This window comes from Hypanus sabinus, chromosome 8 (genome assembly GCF_030144855.1).
Source record: "Hypanus sabinus isolate sHypSab1 chromosome 8, sHypSab1.hap1, whole genome shotgun sequence".
NCBI lineage: Eukaryota > Metazoa > Chordata > Chondrichthyes > Myliobatiformes > Dasyatidae > Hypanus > Hypanus sabinus.
Window position 1 is genome coordinate 26,295,597 of NC_082713.1, and position 20,121 is coordinate 26,315,717.

Genomic DNA, 20,121 nt, shown 5'->3' on the forward strand with positions numbered 1-20,121 from the left:
AAAACATGAAATACTGTATATTTAGAAAAAGTGAAATAGTGTCCAAAGATTCAATGTCCATTAGGAATTGGATGACGGGGGGGAAGAAGCTGTTCCTGAATGCTGAGCATGTGCCTTCAGGCTTCTGTACCTCCTACCTGATGGTAACAGTAAGAAAAGGGCATGCCCTGGGTGCTGGAGGTCCTTAATAATGGACACTGCCTTTCTGAGACACCGCTCCCTAAAGATGACCTGGGTACTTTGTAGGTTGGTACCCAAGATGGAGCTGACTAAATTTACAACCTTCTGCAGCTTCTTTCAGTTCTGTGCAGCAGCCCCTCCATACCAGACGGTGATACAGTCGGTCAGAATACTCTCCATGGTACAACTATAGAGGTTTTTGAGTGTATTTGTCAAAATCTCTTCAAACTCCTAGTGAAGTATAGCTGCTGTATTGCCTTCTTTATAACTACATCGATATGTTGGGAGCAGGTTAGCTGCTCAGATCTTGACACCCAGGAACTTGAAGCTGCTCAGTCTCTCCACTTCTGATCCCACTGAGGATTGCTATGTGTTGCTTTGTCTTACCCTTCCTGAAGTCCACAATCAGCTCTTTCATCTTACTGACGTTGAGTGCCAGGTTGTTGCTGCATCACCACTCCACTAGTTGGCATATCTCACTCTTGTCACCATCTGAGATTCTACCAACAATGGTTGTATCATCAGCAAATTTATAGATGGCATTTGAGCTTTGCCTCGCCGCAGTCATGTGTATAGAGTAGAGCAGTAGGCTAAGCGCACACCCCTGAGGTGCGTCAGTATTGATCATCAGCGAGGAGGATATGTTATCACCAATCGTCACAAATTGTGGTCTTCTGGTTAGGAAGTCAGGGATCCAATTACAGAGGGAGGTACAGAGGCCCAGGTTCTGCAACTTCTCAATCAGGATTGTGGGAATGATGATATTAAATGCTGAGCTATAGTCAATGAACAGCATCCTGACGCAGATGTTTGTGTTGTCCAGGTGGTCTAAAGCCATTGAGTTTGTGTCTCCTGTTGACCTATTGTGACAATAAGCAAATTGCAATGGGTCTAGTTCCTTGCTCATTTTTTTCTTTTCCAGACTCTTGAAAATCTACTATTTCTTCTTCTGTAAGCAGATCCTTGATGGAATATAAACTAAAATGACAATTAGAATACACACTCAGTGGCTATTTTATTAAGCACAGAAGTGGAGCCCTGTGTGGTCTTCTGGTGTTGTAACCCATCCCCTTCAAGGTTCAAATAAAAACACAAAATGCTGGCAGATCTCAGCAGGCCAGGCAGCATCTATGGGAGGAGGTAGTGTCGTCACTACCTCCTCCCATAGATGCTGTCTGGCCTGCTGAGTTCTGCCGGCATTTTATGTTTTTATTTATTCCCAGCTTCTGCAGATGCAGTCGTGTTGCCCTTCAAGGTTCAACCTTCTGTGCATTCAGAGGTGTTCACCACTGTTGTAATGTGTGGTTGAGTTACTGTCCCCTTCCTGTCAGCTTGAACCAGCCTGGCCATTCTCTGACCTCTCATTAACAAGGTATTTTGCCCACAGAACTGACACTCACTGGACGTTTTTTGTTTTCCGCACAATTCTCTATGAACTTTATTGTGCATGAACATCCTGGGAGATCAGCAGTTTGAGGAACTCAAACCACCCTGTCTAGCACCAATAATTATTCCATGGTCAAAGTCACTTGGATCACAATTTTTCGCTATTCTTATGTTTGGTCTGCACAGCAAATGAAACTTTTGATCAAGTCTGCATGCTTTTGTGCATTGGGTTGCTTCTGTAAGATTGGCTCATTAGATATTTGCATTAACAAGGTGTACCTAGTAGTCGCTACTGAGGGTAGGATAGCACAGGACAGGCCCTTCATTCCAGCCCATGTTGTGCTCAGTTTATTAAACCAATGACTCCGAATTAATTTCATCCCTCTTCGCTGCACATTGATCCATCTCCCTCCTTTCTCTGCATATTCACATGCCTATCTAAGAGTCTCTTAAACACTTCGGTGCTGTTTGTCTCTACAACCACCTCTAGCAGTGCACTCAGACATTCACCACTGTTTGTCTGAAAAGAAATGTTGCTTCACACATCTCTTTGTACTTTTCCCCCTCACCTTAAATACATGCCCTTTGGTACTTGCCCTTTCAATCCTGGTGGGGGAGGGGGAAGGATACTGGCTGTTTATTGTATCTATGCTTCACATGGGTTTCTGCCCACTCTAAAGAAAACTGCCTTAGCTTTTCCAACCTTTTGTCATAACATATTCATTCAAACCTGTCAGCATCCTGATAAACCTATCTACACTCTCTTTAAAGCCTCCACATCTTTCCTATAATGAGGTGACCAGAACTGAATGCAATAGTCTAGATAAGGTCAAACTAGTGTTTTATATTGCTGTTACATAATTTCCTGGCTCTTGAACTCAATGTCTTGACTAATGAAGGCAAGCTTACCATATGTCTTCTTTACCACCTATCACTTATAAATTTTATGTGTATGAAAAACAGATATCCCAGTACAGTTTCCTGCAATACATCACAGGTTACAGATCTCCATTCAGAAACAAGACTATCCACTGTTAACATCTGTTCTCGATGGGCAAGCCAATTTTGGATCTAACCTGCCAATTAATTCACTGTGGCTCCTGTGCATCCTAATTTCCTGGATGAGGCTACCGAGTATCTTAGTATGATCAGAAAGCTGTTTGGTTTTTCTGGATTGGCTTCTTCCTACCGCCCCCAGGACACTTAGTTATCTGGAGGTCTGGTCCAGAGTTCTTATTCATGCCTTGCATCTGCTTTGCAGGCTCTGCTTCTATTGCTGACTTGCACATCACACCCTGTTATAAGAGTTATGTGATATATACAGATTCAGGAGTTCATCACTGTATTCTGGATCCTAAACTGCAGGTAAAGAACTAAATGGAATGTATACCAGCACTAACAAGGTCTAATCAAAATAAATAAACTGCATGAAACTATAGTTTTATAAAATAAATAATGGTCATATAAAACTGTATTACAAATGACTATGTATAATACCTGCCTTTGTGCATACTGCTGATACTTTCCTACCTTTGATTAAAATAAAAATTTTCAATAATAGTGTATCTGATCATTAATTTCCAAGGAAAAACAGCTTAAAGCAGGATGCAATAAACACTTTAATATCAGCATTTCGGTGTTGGATCTTTTTGAAAAAATTGCTTGATTTTCCCCAAAGATCCTCTTTTGCTTTAAAGATGTCTTGTTAAAAACCATTCCTTAAAAGATGATTGAATGCACTGGGTATTTCCAGCTACTACCTGAGCTCTGTTACATTGATGCCCTCTAGCTAAAGTTAAATCTGAATTTCTGAAATTGCAGGACTTGAGGCGCTCACTGTTGAATTGACCCTCCTAGTTTTTTTAACTCCTCCAATTTCTATTCACTTTCCACTGGGACTGATCTTGTTTTTCGACTCTAAAATCATGCAGGCCTTCTAAAATACTGACTTCTACCCAGTTTTCTCTTCTTGATACTCAAAAGGTGCTGTACATCTTTACATTTTACCATTACCATTATAATGGTAAGGAGATACTATGTTGGAGTCATAATATTGTTTAATTTAAAACCAAAGGGATTGGAACTATTATTTGCTATGCTATTATAACTGGTGATCTTGCTCTCTAAGCATTTGTAACATGGTTCAATCTTAGTTCCATATTACTCGTGGGAAATATATTTGATTCTAACTCAGTAAAAGGCATTAAGAATCCAACAGTTCATAAACATCTTTATTGTTATAAAGATCTTTATAATAAAATGTTAAGATATCCTAGAAAGTATTAAGAGCACAGTTAAAGGAAGTCAATGACATGGGCTTTAATGAAAAATAATAAGTGCATTGCAACATCTCTGCATCATATAAAACACCAGCAGTTTGCTACTGATTCAACTTTTCTTTATCCCAAAAGCTGTAAAGTGCTGAATCATGTGTACTACACTTGCAGTTTGTTGGACATTGCCGCAAATAATTAATGCCCTCTACTTAGTACCCAGAATTTTAAATCAAAGCCTTGACCCCAAGAGCAATTGAAAAGAATTGTTTATCAGTTAAGTTGTGAAAATCATTTAAATAATTTGTAAAAACAAAATTCATTGAATTTTACCACAATACTTGGTCATGTTAATCTTGCAGGTGTAATTAAGGTGATTCTCTTCAACATGGTACAGGTATGGATATAATGCAAGTACGCCAGATGAGTGGAAATTCAATCTCATGCACAGATGTCCTTAAGGCAATGTGGTTTCTTACTGCAGTTGGAACATGGAAATGATAAAGGATGATAGTTTGGTCTATTTTTGAACTGGAAAAGAAAGCCCTACTTGTCAGATAGAAGGTACTCTAATTAACTAATGGAGATGTTTGGAAATCAGTTAACTGAAGCAAGCTCCAAAGCTTGCTTAAATACTCTCCATAACAAAGTATTGTTTACTGAATGGCACACAGCTCAAAATATTATAAAATACTTTAAATTACTTTCTAGAATCAGAGCAGGCTAGTACTTCAATTGAGTAAACACACTATATAAGAATGTAAGGAGAATTGTTGGTAGCAGTGGCTGTAGCTGTTTTTAAAAGCCTCAATCCACACACTTACATTGGATGAGCATAAAAACTTGACACAATGTGTACTGTTTTATTTGCAGAGATGCTACTCATTGGGATCATCAGGTTGCCTGCAGTCAGACTCTCTGAAAAACTAGCTTAGAGTTGCAGAAGAGGATTGGATGTTGATACTCTCACATCATTTAATTAGTATCTTGAGGCAAATTCTGGAGAATGGGATTAGAAAGTTACTTGGTGGCCAACACAGACAGGGTGGGCCAAATGTTGTGTGGGTAAGATTCACATTACAGAGACATTTGGAACTCTAGATAATTATTGCAAATGTTTTATGAATTTAAATCCCTAATCTACAAATGGGCTCTGCCCAGTACATAAAATGTAGAAATATTTGTAATAGATTCAAATCTAGTGAAGGGAATCAGGCATACTAGCTAAGATAGAATTACTTTAATGACTTACCTGCACTACAGAAATTATTTAATTTTCCCTATCGGTTACTACTATACAGTTCTTGGCAAAAACCAAATTGGTCTTCTCAACTTCATTATTACAATGTCATCTTACTTCCCAGAATTTCTCTCTAAAGGGTTTCTCCACTTGTTTTCTACTGGCTGCTTCTATTTCAGGAGTTATTGTCACTGTGTAGATCTATTAACAAGTCCACTCTTTTAATAAAACATTTAAAATGTATGCACATTTTTCTCTACAACCTTGATAATGGATCTGACAACATATTTATGCACAGGCATGGGCACTGTAGTCTCCTTGCCAATTAAGGGCATTAGAGTAAATTGACTGAAGTGGAAAATAGAGGGAAAGGAAGATTGATGATATATCATGATGTATGAAAATTCCTTACATTGAAAAAGGGTTGCTATCAAGCACTCTATAATTAGTACACGTGCAAGTATACAACACATGGATATATATTTTACAAAAATATATTTATCAAGCATATTCATTTAAAACAAACAGTATAAATACAAATTCCTCGTTAAATCTTGTTTGCTGCCTTGGACAATTGTTAGACAGTTTAACGCACCCTAACAAGTTTTAAAAGTAACAAACCATTATGCTGGAAGAACTCAGCAGGTCAAACAGCATCTAAGGGAAGAAAGCAACTGTCAACATTTAGGATCGAAACTGCATTATTTGTCTCACTAGCTTTAAAAGTTATTAGAGACTAAAGTCAACACATAAAGCATTTTGGTACTTTTTAATGGAATTCAATAATATATTAGGAATAAAGTAACTTTTTTTGTCATTACCAACTTTTTTTGGGAAGTATTACTATTTCCAGGTAATATCTCGGAGGTAGTTGAGACAAAGTCAAAAATGTTATTTAAAAATGTGTACTTCTATCAGCAAACCTTTGGTTTGGGTATTGGATTCCTCTAGAAATGTTACTTTGCAACTTTCACCTGGAGACAGGCTTTTTTGTTTCGATGAGACAAACCAATTCTGTATTTAAATTGACTAAAGCAAAATGCTTCAATTGAAAGGAACAGTGATGAATTAACAAACTAATTCTCTTCCCAGCAATTAGCCAGTTACATGATTTATTAGACCCAGACCATGAATCAGATTTTCAATGGCTAGATGTACAGAGGTTAACATATTAAAGTGGTTGTTTAAGGAAATACAAAATAAAAGGAAGTCTCTGAGATGCTTTAGTAGTGTTAGGAATTAGTCAAGTTTAAACTGTGTTAAATTATAGTTAGTTAATTATTAGCTTTTTGTCAAATATACTTCAAAACATAGTGAAATGCATTGTTTGCATCGAATCAAATCAGCCAGCATTGCGATGGACAAATGTCGCCACACTTCCACACCAATATAGTATCCTCACAACTCACTAACCTTAACTGTATGTCTTTGGAATGTGAGGTAAAACTGGGGTACACGGAAGAAGCTCGTTGCAGTCACGGAGAGAACATAACAAATGCCTTAAGGCAGCGGCATTAAATTGAACCCCAATTGATGATCCCTGGCACTAAAGTAATATGCTACCATGCTATTCCTTTCATTGTGGTATTGAGGGCCCTGGTCATAATATAGCAGGTATGCTGCATCAGTCCTGCCCTCCTGTAGACATGTAGATCAATAAACCTGCTATGCCATCCAGAAACATTGTTGAAATGCTATCTCAACAAGACCTATTGGCATTATCCTCACAACCTCTGAATTCTTGATGTACTTAGTCTCAAGAATTATATGTTCATCCCCTGAAGATCAACAGACTTCTGACATACACAACTGTAAAAAATTTACAACCACCTGAGTTAAAATATTTCTCAACTCATTCCAGTTGTGCTATTGCTTATTTTAAGATTCTGGCTGGTAGTTGTCGACACCACAGTTAGGGCAAATATACACCCAGCGCTGAAATGGAATTCAAGTGATGGATTTTGGGAAGTTAAACCACAGGAGGATATGCACAGTGAAGGGCAGGCCCCTCAGGAATATAGAACAAAGACCTGGAGATATAAGTACCTAGTTCCCTTGAAGTGGCAACAGGGTGGTAAAGGCAGTGTAACCATGCTTGCCCGTCACATAAGTTCAAAAGTTGGCACAGCATGTTACAATTGTATGTAACGTTGGTTTGACAACACTGGGATATTGTGTGCAATTCTAGTTGCAATGCTATTGGAAGAATCTGATTAATCTGGAGAGGGTACAGAAAAGTAACACAAGGGATATTACTTGGGCTGGAGGGCTTAAGTTAAAAGGAGACTGGATAGGCTGGGCCATTATGGAGGTTTATAAAATCATGAGGAGTATAGAGAGAGCAGATAGTAACAGTCTTTTTCTCAAGGTAGCAGAATCTAACATAAGAATGTGTAGGTTTAAAGTTTGATAAGGGAACAAAACTGCACACGATATGCCAGGATTGGTTTCACCGAGGCCATACATTATTACACAATATTATACTCTATAAGGATGACTAGTTCAGTAAGTCATATGTGTGGAAACTTGCAGTATTCAGTTCTATTAGCAACGCTTTATTAAGTGAAACAGTTTGGGCTGATAAACGGTAACATTTGCATGCTTAAGTTCCAAACAAAGACCATCCCAAAAATCTACCACTCCAATACTCAATGTCATTGTCCTTATTGAACCTTTGAACACACTTCAAAACCTGTGAGCTATTCTATCCAGAAAGACAAAAACAAAAACTGGAGAAGTAAAGTTCCTCTCCATCACACAAAACTGATGTATGATACCATCAAGTGCACTTAGTGAGGGGAAATGTACAGTGATCCCCATATCCAAAGAATTAATAGAAAATTTCCTAAAAAGTTAAGCAGACAACTAGTAACAAATGCATATAATCTCTTTCCATTGTCAGCATCTGCTATATACTTTTATTTGCTTTTCTTCAAAGCTTCAATGCTTGGTGCTGTCAAAAGGTGCAGTACCACAAATTCAACCTTGTTGATCATAACTTTCATGAAGTTTGGATATGGATGAAAGGATGCTTATTCAGTAAGATTGCTTTACTTGTTAATGTATAATGGACAGCTTCATCCTCCATTCTTTGTAATACACCCCTGCTAAGTCTGTTCCTTCATTTTAATTAACCTTTGTTTTTCCATTAGAAACTAGATAAAAATGATGTCTCTCCATTTTTAAATTGGGTTCCTGGGATTCATTTTGAGAAATATAGATATTCTTGTAAGTTCTAAGAGTCATCAGCTGAATTTTACAATTTCTCCAACAATACAACAAAAAATGCCCGACTGGCATAATGGGGACATATTGATTTGTTTCTCCAGTGTAAAGCTATTAGTAACAGAGGCATAATACTTAAATTACTGGTGATGTGTAGAAATGCTACTTATAAACCAGTAATAATAATTTTTAAGCAAGGAACAATATTAGTTTACCAATATAAAGGTTTCTATTTTGGATTGATATTTATTATGTAAAGGAGTTGGTATTTCATTCTTAATATTCTTGTTATTAAGAACTAAATTAAACAGGAAATTTTCTGAGCAGAGAGCATGAAAGGTAGAAAGTGAGTCAGAGAATGATAGAGAGAGAGAACATCTCATGTGGTATTTATGTTCAATCTTCCAGTCAGTATCCATTTGAATCACTTGGAAGTTTGGGGTATTTGAAGGATAATATGGCGCAGATAAAGAAACAGAAAATAATAGCTTTCATCAAGTTATTAATGCAGCATTTTATTGTTCTTACTATAAACCAAGAATACATTCTGACCTTACCTTGGTTACTGTTGTCTATGAAGCTGAAAGGGAACTAATGGATGAAAATAAACATCCTGATTATCTGTTGTACTATAAGAACAATTGTATTTTACTTTATCACCCATTTCATAAAGATATTATACAAGGCAAAGAGTACTGTACAGTATGTTGTCAATTTATAGTGGAATGCCCTAGTTCTGTCATATGGGAAAATATGAGAGGTATTACATTATTAGAGTGGGATATTTCATCTCTGAAAGAAACTGTATTTAAAATGAACGGGGCTTATTTTGACAAGTATTTTTAATTGTGATATATTAACTACCAATAAATTTCTGATTAATCTTGAGATTTATCAATTGAAATTGCACTTTCATCTCCACTTGTATTTCTCCATAGAAGATTTCTAAAAATATTCCTAATGTGCATATTCTTACTGTTAAAATATATGCTACTTCTTCTAAGTGCGGCTTGGCGAATGATTGTGAAACTAAAAATAAACTACATTAAATTATGTGTACCTGTCAGGTTAATAATCAAACTTGTGAAAGTTTAGTACATTTATCGAAACTTGAAACACTAGAAATCAGACTTCAATTTTCAATGGCAGGATTTATGATTATATCTGTAGGTGTCATTTTACTGTAGCAAATCAAGATTATTGAACAAATTCTCAGAAAGAAACTCACAATTTATTCTAATTTGTCAAACTTATTTTTGTTTTTAAATATTTCTTGTAATAATGTCTCATTGTACAAAGACAATTCTTCACTTTACAAAATATTTACAACATAGCTAAAATAATACTTGAGACTTGGTCACTGATTAGGATATAACAGTGGTTTAATTTAGAAAATGAAAGCTCTTCTATATGTCTGCAGAGCACCTTTAAGTTTGACAAAAAGAGCATTTATAGGATCTGAAAAATACCAGGGCTTTCCTATAGTGGGCAGTGTGCTATGAAACACATTTTGAATTCAAATTCATTCTTGAATTCAGATTCAAATTCAGACTCATTACTTTAACTGCAATTTGCTTTATACTGAAAGGGCTTAGAGGACATGTTCTTAACAGATAACAAGTACCACCAGTTTTACAACTATTTTTTTCCAAACAAATGTTTTCATTATCATGTCCCTATTGCAACCCTGGGTATCTAAAGTGAATTATTTAATTCAGATTGGCCTGTAACAGAAGCTATAAAAAGGACAACACTGTAAATATAGACTGCTTTTTCCAACCTCATGACATTCCAAAGGCTTTTCAAACATTAAGTTAGTTTACAAGTGTAAGAAGCAAAGCCAGTAAGTTGCATGCAGCTGAGTCCCACAAAATAAATAAATATAATCTCTTTTAAGGACTGGCCGAGAGATATGTTGCAAAGGATAAAAGGAAAATACCTTAAATGTGTATTTCATTAAATATGAATGTTATTAACACGTTAAGAATACTTTAAGCAAGACAAGTGAATACACTAAATCCCACGGAAGCATACAACATAATTGTCCTTTTGTTTTCTATCTCTGAAAATAATCAGTATCTCTGTGGATTAATATCCTTAAACCTTGAATTATTAAACCTTTGTATTGCTAGAGATGTTTGAGTCACTGATTTGGCCTCAGCAACAGGCCCAGGAGCCTAGTCAGAAAATATCTAGAATTTAAAGTTCATGAAACTCAAAAGCCCCATTATGAGAACATGTTTTATAAGCAGAACCTATAGAAAGATGTTACACTTTGTCAGAATATATAATATATGTCAAATTATATAATGGCTCAGGCAATTGAGGGAATGTATTTGTATGCAAACAAAATCATCTATGAGAAATTGCACTTGTTCCAATGTAAACACCTATGTCAAGAGTTAATTTTTAACCTGAATTAAAATACAATTTAAATAAATAAACTGGTAGAAAACTCAATTGTGGGTTGTACAGGGAGGTAGAAGGTAATATTTTGGAGGTGGAATCATACTACAGGTTAAGTACACAAACTGAAGAAATTTTGGATGCAGAGGAAGATCAGCAGAATTTTTATGGTAGACTTTTGCTGGTCATTTCTTTTGCTCAAAATTAAAGTTAGTGATATGGAATGATAATGAAAACTGGATCTGATATTATGCCGTTATGTGAAAGGCATGTGTACATTAAATAAGAAACAAATAAATTTTCCTAAGGTTGAAGAATAACTGAAACTTTGAGCAGATACTGCTTTACCAATCTTTGGTCCCTCGTTGGAGTAATATTTAATTTTAATTCTGAGGGTAAATTAGTTTTAAAAATATGTACATCACATTACAAACATATAAAAAAGAACTTGCTAAATACAAGATCTTTTAAACATATTTAAAAAACATTAAAAAAGATGACCTTGTTTGAAATGACTTAATTCATATAAACACAGTAAATAATCAATCCATTGCTCTTTTGTTCAAACACATGGTTGAACAGATATTGCAGAATTTTCCACTTGACAGTTCGATATTTGTACCTTACCCCTGCAGCTTTAGTGCAAGGGACACTTTTGCTTAGCACTTTGCCCTAATGAGTTAAATACAACTTGTCACGTTAAATTAATTGCAATATTAGTTTCAGATATTTGATAGAGTCTCATTCATATGCACATTATTTACATACAAGTTCCTGCTCATGGGTATAAGATAGTAAGTGAATTTACAACAGTCCCCTATCATTCCTCCACTATCTCAAGAAAATGCAGTTGTTCATGAACCAAAGTCTAAATGTACGTTATGTAATGAGAGGATCTTCAGTAGACTGTAAGGCATGTAACACCCAGTTCCATCTCATTTATTGAAGACCTTTAGGGATCCTTGGTTCTCATATTGTCATATTAAATAATACTGTGGCACCTGGGATTAACCTGAAAAAAAAAGGCAATAACTAACATCAAGAATAGGTAAGATAATTTTTAAAAAAGTATTTTCAGTTAATAAATAGCCTTAAGAATCTGTCTTTTTTAAAAAAAAATGGAGGCAACTGCTTGATTAATTAATAAATCAAAAGCATTTTGGCCTTGTTTATGGCAGGGAACCTATGGCAAGGTTCACATATCTATGGCAAGGTTCACATATCTATGGCAAGGTTCACATATCTATGTTCAGTTGAAATTAATTGATAAATAGATGTAATCAGAACATGAAGCAGCATAATTTTCATAGATGACTTTAGCATTAAAATATACTCCATATTCTTCTTCAAGAACTTTTCCCCTTATCACTGATCATGGATTCTAAGTCAGATACTAAGGTACAACAAAGTGGACACAGGCATCAATTAAATGCTTCTTCAAAATTAAGTAGGTACAGTGATGATGGCTATTAAGCCATCCTGGCATTATTTGATAGCCAAATAGGTGTTTGACAAGCAATAAGGGGTGGTGCTGTATAATGGTCAAAAGCACAAAATGGTCCCTTAGTGGCTCAATTGAGAATCTAATTCAAACTGAAAACTTCAACTTTTATGAATTTAGCATTTTGATGTGTTCCCTTGCAATTTTAAGTTCACTTTATTTATGGATTAGAGCTGAAAGAGAGAAGAAAGCTCATTTCAAGCCTTTCCTAATCACAATCAATATAGTCATTCTCTTCTGATGTACAGGTAGTGAGTTTCTTACAGTGAGGTCTCAAGCTTCAGTTAAGTATGCAAGATGGGATAATGTGTTTGATTGTGTTTGCCCATTTACATCAATTTTCAATTGGGATATTATCTTAAAAATTAACAAAAACATTCATCACGTAGAACTAAGTTGAATCAGAATCAAGTTTATTATCACTGACATACTGTATGTTGTGAAATTTGTTGTACAGTGCAATACATAAAAATACATTACAATAAGAAATAGAAAAATAAAGTATAGCAAAATAGTGAGTTAGTGTTCATGAACCATTCAGAAATCTGATGGCACAGGGGAAGAAGCTGTTCCTAAAATGATGAGTGTGTATCTTCAGCTCCTATACCTCCTCCCTGATGGCAGTAATGAGAACAGGCACATCTTGATGATGACTCCTTAATCTGAGCTATTAATAATTTGCACATTCCAGATGAACTTAGGTTTTTTTTGTTGCTATACTCCAAATAAATGGAAACTGAACAGTGAAAATGGGCTCAGATACTTACACGTGGGAGCAAAGATCAGCTAGCTCTCCATTTCTACAGTCACAGAGGTGTTTCCACTTGTAGTTGCTGACAGAAGATAAAATGCTGTTTTAGAAAACATCTGAATCGTTTCCAAAAAGAAGTGTTTTTCTTTTTTCTATAGTTAGGAATATTAGAAGTACAATCCAGTCAAATATAACAACCTATTTGTTTATTTGGTTGTAGGACGGAAGCAGTGGAAGAGAGAAGAGCAAAGGGAGATACAGAATACTCAAGCAAAAAATATATGGGAGGAGTAGGGGAGAGAGTAAGAGTAATTGGCAAAACACAATTTCTATTTCACAATCCAGTGATACAGATGGATACTTCAAATATTCCCAACCCTGATCAGACCCCACTTGGAGTACTGTGCTCAGTTCTGGTCGCTTCACTACAGGAAGGATGTGGAAGCCATAGAAAAGGTGCAGAGGAGACTTACAAGGATGTTGCCTGGATTGGGGAGCATGCCTTTTGAGAATGGGTTGAGTGAGCTCGGCCTTTTCTCTTTGGAGCAACGGAGGATGAGAGGTGACCTGATAGAGGTGTGTAAGATGGCATTGATCGTGTGGATAGTCAGACGCTTCTTCCCAGGGCTGAAATGGTTGCCACAAGAGGACACAGGTTTAAGGTGCTGGGGAGTAGGTACAGAGGAGATCTCGGGGTAAGTTTTTTACTCAGAGAGTAGTGAGTGCGTGGAATGGGCTGCCAGCAACGGTGGTGGAGGCGGATATGATAGGGTCTTTTAAGAGACTTTTGGATAGGTACATGGAGCTTAGAACAATAGAGGGCTACGGAGTAAGCCTAGTAATTGCTAAGGTGGGGACATATTCAGCATAACTTTGTGGGCCGAAGAGCCAGTATTGTGCTGTAGGTTATCTATGTTTCTATATTAACACCTTGATACTTACTATGAGGTGAAATGAAACCCATATTAGAACTACCACCTTCTGGTTTACCCCTGAACCTAATACAGAATACAATGGTCATGATTTTTCCCAATAGATGAAGATTTAACGATGATGACACTGTTCTAATCTTGTTTAATAATTAGATGCCTATCAGCAAATAAATTTTGTGGGCCAGCATGTCTTAAAACCAATTACAATAAACAATCCATCTTTATTGAAGTATACTCATCTGACTCAAAAAGGCTAATTTCTGTCATTAAAGCAAAAGATTGACTTACCATAGTAGTCGACATCTGAATCTCCCTCATCCCAGTGCTCATCGTTGGAGAGAAGTGGATTGTGACTCTCTGACTGTGACTTCATGGGGAAGAAGTGTCCATCTCCGATACTAAAAATAAAGATTTCAAAAACATCTTATGATTTATAATAATTTAATGTGGTGATCATCAGCAGCAGCAGAGTGGCACAGTGATCACTAATGACACCTTTGTGAAGTTTGAACATTCTCCCTGTGACTGCATAAAGTCCCCCAGATGCTTTGGTGCCCTCACCTCATTCCAAAGATGTACTGGTTGTTAGGCTTATTAGCAACTGTAAAAATTTGAATTCTGGGGAAAAAAGGGGAAATGAGATCAGTAGGATTGCTTTGAGCTGGAATAGAGCCGATAAGCTCAATGGTCTCCATCTATCAGGTAAGGACATACAGATAAGAATAATGAGTGGCATGGTAGCTAGTGCCTAGCTTTACAGTATCAGCAATTGGGAATCAATTCCAACCGCTATCTGTAAGGGATTTGTACATTCTCCCCGTAACCACATGCATTTCCTCTGGGTGCTCAGGTTTCCTCCCACCTTCCAAAGGTGTATTGCTAGTAAGGGATAGTAAGTTGTGGGCATGTTATATTGGTGTTGGAAGCATGGTGGGCTACCCCCAGTAAATCCTTGGACTATGTGGGTCATTGAAGCAAACAATGCTTTTCACTGTATGTTTTGAAGTACATGTGACAAGTAAAGATAATCTTTAATGCTGCTTTGGCTAGGTGATCTGGACCGTATTCAGGGATTCATCTTCGAATCTGGATGAGTATGCTGCAGTTGTTACCAACTTCATTAAAACCTTTGTGGATGAGTGTGTACCTACAAAGACTTGCTGTACATTCTCAAACCAAAAGCTGTGGATGAACCAGGAGGCACATCATCTTCTGAAGGCTAGATCTATGGCATTCAAATCTGGTGACACAGGTCTGTACCAAAAAACCAGGTATGACTTGCAGAGGGCTATTTCAAGGGCGAAGAGACAATTTTGAACGAGGTTGGAAGTGACATCTGATGTACAGCAACTCTGGCAGTGTTTGCAAGACATTACTTCCTAACAAGTGAAATCCAATAGCATGAATGGCAGTGATGTTTCACTACCAAATGAACTCAACACCTTCTATGCCTGCTTTGAAAGGGAGAATATAACTGCAGCTGTGAAGATCCCTGCTGCACCTGGTGACCCTGTGATCTCTGTCTCAGGGGTCTTTAAAGAGAGTGAACCCTTGCAAGCCGGAAGGCCCCAACAGAGTATCTGGTAGGGCTCTGAAAACTTGTGCCAACAAGCTGGCCAGAGTAAAGGGCATTTTCAACCTCTCACTGCTATGAGTGGGTTCCCATTTGTTTCAAAAAGGCAACAATTATACCATTGCCTAAGAAGAATAATCTGAACTGCCTTAATGCCAATTGCCCAGTAGCACTCACATCTAACACAGTAAGACAGAAGAGCTGTCTGTGGACTTCAGGAGGGGTGAGACGAAGGACGCATACCAATCCCCACAGGAGGATCAGAAGTGGAGAAAGTAAGCAGTTTCAAGTTCATGGGTATTAAGATCTTTGAGAACCCTAACCTGGTTCCAACATTGCTATGCATTTATAAAGAAGGCAAGACAGAGACTGCACCTCATTAGGAATTTGATATGTCAACAAAAACACTCAAAAACTTCTATAGATGTACCATGGAGAGCATTCTGACAGGTTGCATCACTGTCTGGTATAAGATGGTGGGGGCTACTGCACAGGACCGAAAGAAGTCGCAGAGGGTCATAAATTTAGTAGGCTCCATCTTGGGTACTAGCCTACAAAGTACCCAGGACATCTTTAAGGAGCGGTGTCTCAGAAAGGCTGCGTCCACTATTAAGAACCCCCAGCACCCAGGGCATGCCCTTTCCTCGTTGTTACCATCAGGTAGGAGGTACAGAAGCCTGAAGGCATATACTCAGTGATTCAGGAACAGCTTCTTCCCCTCTGCTATCCGACTCCTAAATGGACATTGAACCCATGAACACTACCTCACTTTTTAAAAATATATATTATTTGTTTTGCACAACTTAAAATCTATTCAATATACATATACTGCAATTTATTTATTCATTTTTTTCTTCCATATTATGTATTGCATTGAACTGCTGCTGCTCAGTTAACAGATTTCATGACACATGCTGGTGATAATAAACCTGATTCTGATTTTCAAGAACAGCAATAATTCAGACATTGACTGGACCTTCACTAGTGAAATACAATGTTGGAAAGTGTATGGTCATGCACTTTGGTGGATGAAGTAAACGGGCGGTCTATTATTTAGATGGGGAGAGAATTCAAAATGCAGAAATGCAAAGTGACTTGGGATCTAAAGGTTAAACTCCAGGTTGAGTCAGTTGTGAAGAAGGTGAGTGCAATATTGGCATTCATTTCTAGAGGTGTAGAATATAAGAGCAAGGATGTGATGTTGAAGCTCTATAAGGGGCACTCATGAGGCCACACTTGGGAGTATTGTGTGCAGTTTTGGGCTCTTATTTTAGACATTGGAGGGGGATCAGAGAAGATTTAGAAGAATGATTCCAGGAATGAAAGAGTTACCATTTGAGGAACATCTGGCAGCTCTTGGGCTGTATTCCCTGGAGTTCAGGAAAATGAGGGAGGATCCCATAGAAACACTCAGAATGTTAAAAGGCCTGAACAGATTAGATATGGCAAAGTTATTTCCCATGGCAGGGGAGTCTAGGACAAGAGCACACAACTTCAGGATTGAAGGACGTCCTTTAGAACTGAGATGCGGAGAAATTACTTTAGTCAGAGGGTGGTAAATATGTGGAATTTGTTGCCATGAGTGGCTGTGGAGGCCAAGTTACTGGGTGTATTTAAGGCAGAGATAGATAGATTCTTGATTAGCCAGGGCATCAAAGGGTATGAGTGAAAGCAGGGCAGTGGGGATGACTGGAAGAATTGGATCAGCCCATGACTGAAGAGTGGAGCAGACTCGACGGGCCAAATGGCCCACTTCTACTCTTATACCTTATGGTCTTATAGTTGTTCTTGCACACACCCTTATATACTGCTCACATCAGAACTGAGTAATTGATAGTCAGCATGGTCATAGTGGGCCAAATGGCCAATTTCTGAGCTTAGTAAGTTTATGATTAAAATTTTATACATAGTTACAAATGCACATCAGTACTGATAGTCCAAATGGGTAGAGTACCTGGTAAAAATAGGTAGCAGCCAGTACTTTTTTTTTGGTCCAAATACATGCTCTAAATTTTTCCTCATGCCAAGGTTGTAACCATTTTTATCTGGACCATGCTGAAATATTGGTGATGAGAAGGCCTCTGGAAAGAAAAAAATAAACATTTTAACAAACCCACAGTATTGTTTCACATTCAAGAACAATCTGATCATTACTTCTTTGGAAGATCAGCTAGATATTTACAGAAATCTAGTTAGAAAATTGCTCAGTGCATGCTCTGTTCATGCTAAAGTGTAATATTTAGTTACTTTCTATGCCTCTATTTTTAGAGTCATAGAAAAGTACAGCACAGAAATAAACTGATTGGCCCATCTAGTCTGCACCGAACCATTTAAACTGCCTACTTCCAACAACCTGCATTGGAACCATAGCCCTCCATACCCCTACCATCTAGGTACCTATTCAAACTTCTCTTAAACACTGAGTTTGAGCTTGCATGCAACACTTATGCTGGCAGTTCGTTCCACAATCTCATGTCCCCCTGAGTGAAGAAATTCCCCTTAAACTTTTCATCTTTCACCCTTAACCCATGACCTTAGTTGTAGTCCCACACAACCTCAGTGGGAAAAGCCTATTTGCATTTACCCTGTCTATACCCCTCATAATTTTGTATACCTCTATCAAATCTCCCAATCTTCTATGTTCCTGACCTATTTAATCTTGCCTTATCTCGATCCTCCAGACCCAACAACATCCTTATAAATTTTCTCTGTACACTATTTTCTTCATGTTGGACTATCATTCAACTCAAACTTTCTAAAATGTTTATTTTATGCTTCTTGCACACACCTTACTTCTCAGACTGGATCTCAAGCTTCCAGATTCCATATTCAGTGTTATGAAACTGACCATTTGGTTTTTAATGATTGCACTGTTGGCTGCTCCTCCCAATGTTTCTTCCTCCTTTCCTGCACCCAATTCATTCAAATAAATGCTAACATTTTGGGAAGTCACTGTTCGTAAAGATTAGCTAAATGGCACGAGTTCTCTGATATGTAAGTATTTTTTTTTGTTGAGGACTAGTTCAACTTGAGTTTGGAGAAGTGTTACTGGAGGCTGACTCATAATATTATGCAAAGAGAAGACAAAACACAGTTCAAAAATTGCACGTTATAAGCAATATAGCCAGCTTATAAAAGGATCAAGACCTAACCAACACTATTTCTTATGAAAGTATTTGAATAACCGTTTGGTTTAATAGAATGAGCTGAGTGCATCTGCATTAAAATACTGTATTAGCATAGTAACACAAGCAAAATGCTGGTAGAACGCAGTAGGCCATGCAGCATCTAAAGAATTTCCAGCATCTGCAGATTTCCTTGTTTTTGTATAGTAGGTTGGATTAAAATGAAGTAGAAACAGCAAACTGATAATCTTTCTGTTATATTTGTTCAATAAAAACGATCTTCAGGTAGGACATATACAAGTACTGTCACAACAGCTGCAACATCTGCATTTATCGAACACCTTTAAAAGAATATCGTGACATGCCATAAGTATCAGAACAGATGCTATAGCTTGATAAAAACTGTAGATCTGTAAGAGTGTCTCCGAGGAGAGAAAAGATGGAGGGCGGACAGAAGGAATGTATGGACTCATCAGCTTAAGGCATAGCCACAATGATTTGGATGTGCAAAACTTCAGAATATGAGTACAGATATCTTGAGGGGACGCAATACTGGAGGAGACCACCAAGAATGACTGGCATAACCATTGAGCCTATCAGGACAGAGAAGCTGTGAGTTAGAACTCCACAGCTCTCCTTCTCCCCCAGCCCTCTAATTCAATGCCCCTAAGTAATCCACAGCATCAAACATCCAGACCTGAATTTTCAATCTACTCATCCATTCCATAATAAAGTGATATGTTGCTGAAGTCTTACCTAATGTAGATCTGTTTAAACTGACCAGCCAACAATGGTAGCTAAGGAGGAACATGAGGCTCAGGAAGAACATGACAGCCACGAAAAGAAGAAAGAGAACATGAAATTTTGCAGGACCATCGGGAAGACCACCCTGTCAGGAAAATAAGAGCCAATGAACTATCACTGAGCAAGAACACAGCAAACTTGTGATTTTCAAAGCTTAATTTTAAAATCATATTTATGCTGTTGTAGGACCATTGTTCTGAGCCATGTAGACAATAACAAAGATACATGATATCATTTTATATACAAACTTTAGAGCTGATATGATCCAAACTCTAATTTGAAGTTCGTGTGATTTAAGTGATCTTAAAATGGTCACTAATTTACAACTATCAGTCAGTCATTATGCTCCTGAATAGGAAACGTGATGGGGAGGACAGTTAGCCCACACTCCACACCTGATCACTAGAAAGTGAATATCTTAAGAGGAAAAAGACTGACATAGGACAGTGGTCGTCTGTGATACCATCTAATACCCAATAGCTTGCTAGCACTCACTTTAGGCCCTGATGAAAAACTGCCACCACAGTCCAGTTCCACCAGACTCAGTACTAATTAGAAATGCATGCTGACTAGGTGTGATACCTTCGAGAAATGACAAGGAAATAAACCAAGACTAAATACATGCTAACTAAAACATAGTTGTGGAGATTTTCAACAAGCAATCAAATATTGTTTGTATACCTCGAACCAAGTAAAGTAACTATTGAACTAAGAGTCCATATCTA

At 37.4% G+C, this 20,121-nt stretch overlaps 1 protein-coding gene across 1 annotated transcript in view; it reads right to left on the minus strand.

Annotated features, from left to right (window-relative positions):
• Positions 1 to 6,830: 6,830 nt before the first annotated feature.
• Positions 6,831 to 20,121, minus strand: part of zdhhc15b (zinc finger DHHC-type palmitoyltransferase 15b) — a 60,912-nt gene continuing 47,621 nt past the window's right edge. The window contains exons 8-12 of the mRNA XM_059976851.1: positions 19,349 to 19,481; positions 17,422 to 17,548; positions 14,183 to 14,292; positions 12,979 to 13,044; positions 6,831 to 11,722 (exon numbers count right to left, since the gene is read on the minus strand). Of these exons, the coding sequence (XP_059832834.1) occupies positions 12,998 to 13,044; positions 14,183 to 14,292; positions 17,422 to 17,548; positions 19,349 to 19,481 (417 nt within the window). The 3' untranslated portion in view covers positions 6,831 to 11,722; positions 12,979 to 12,997. The remainder of the gene's footprint in view (positions 11,723 to 12,978; positions 13,045 to 14,182; positions 14,293 to 17,421; positions 17,549 to 19,348; positions 19,482 to 20,121) is intronic.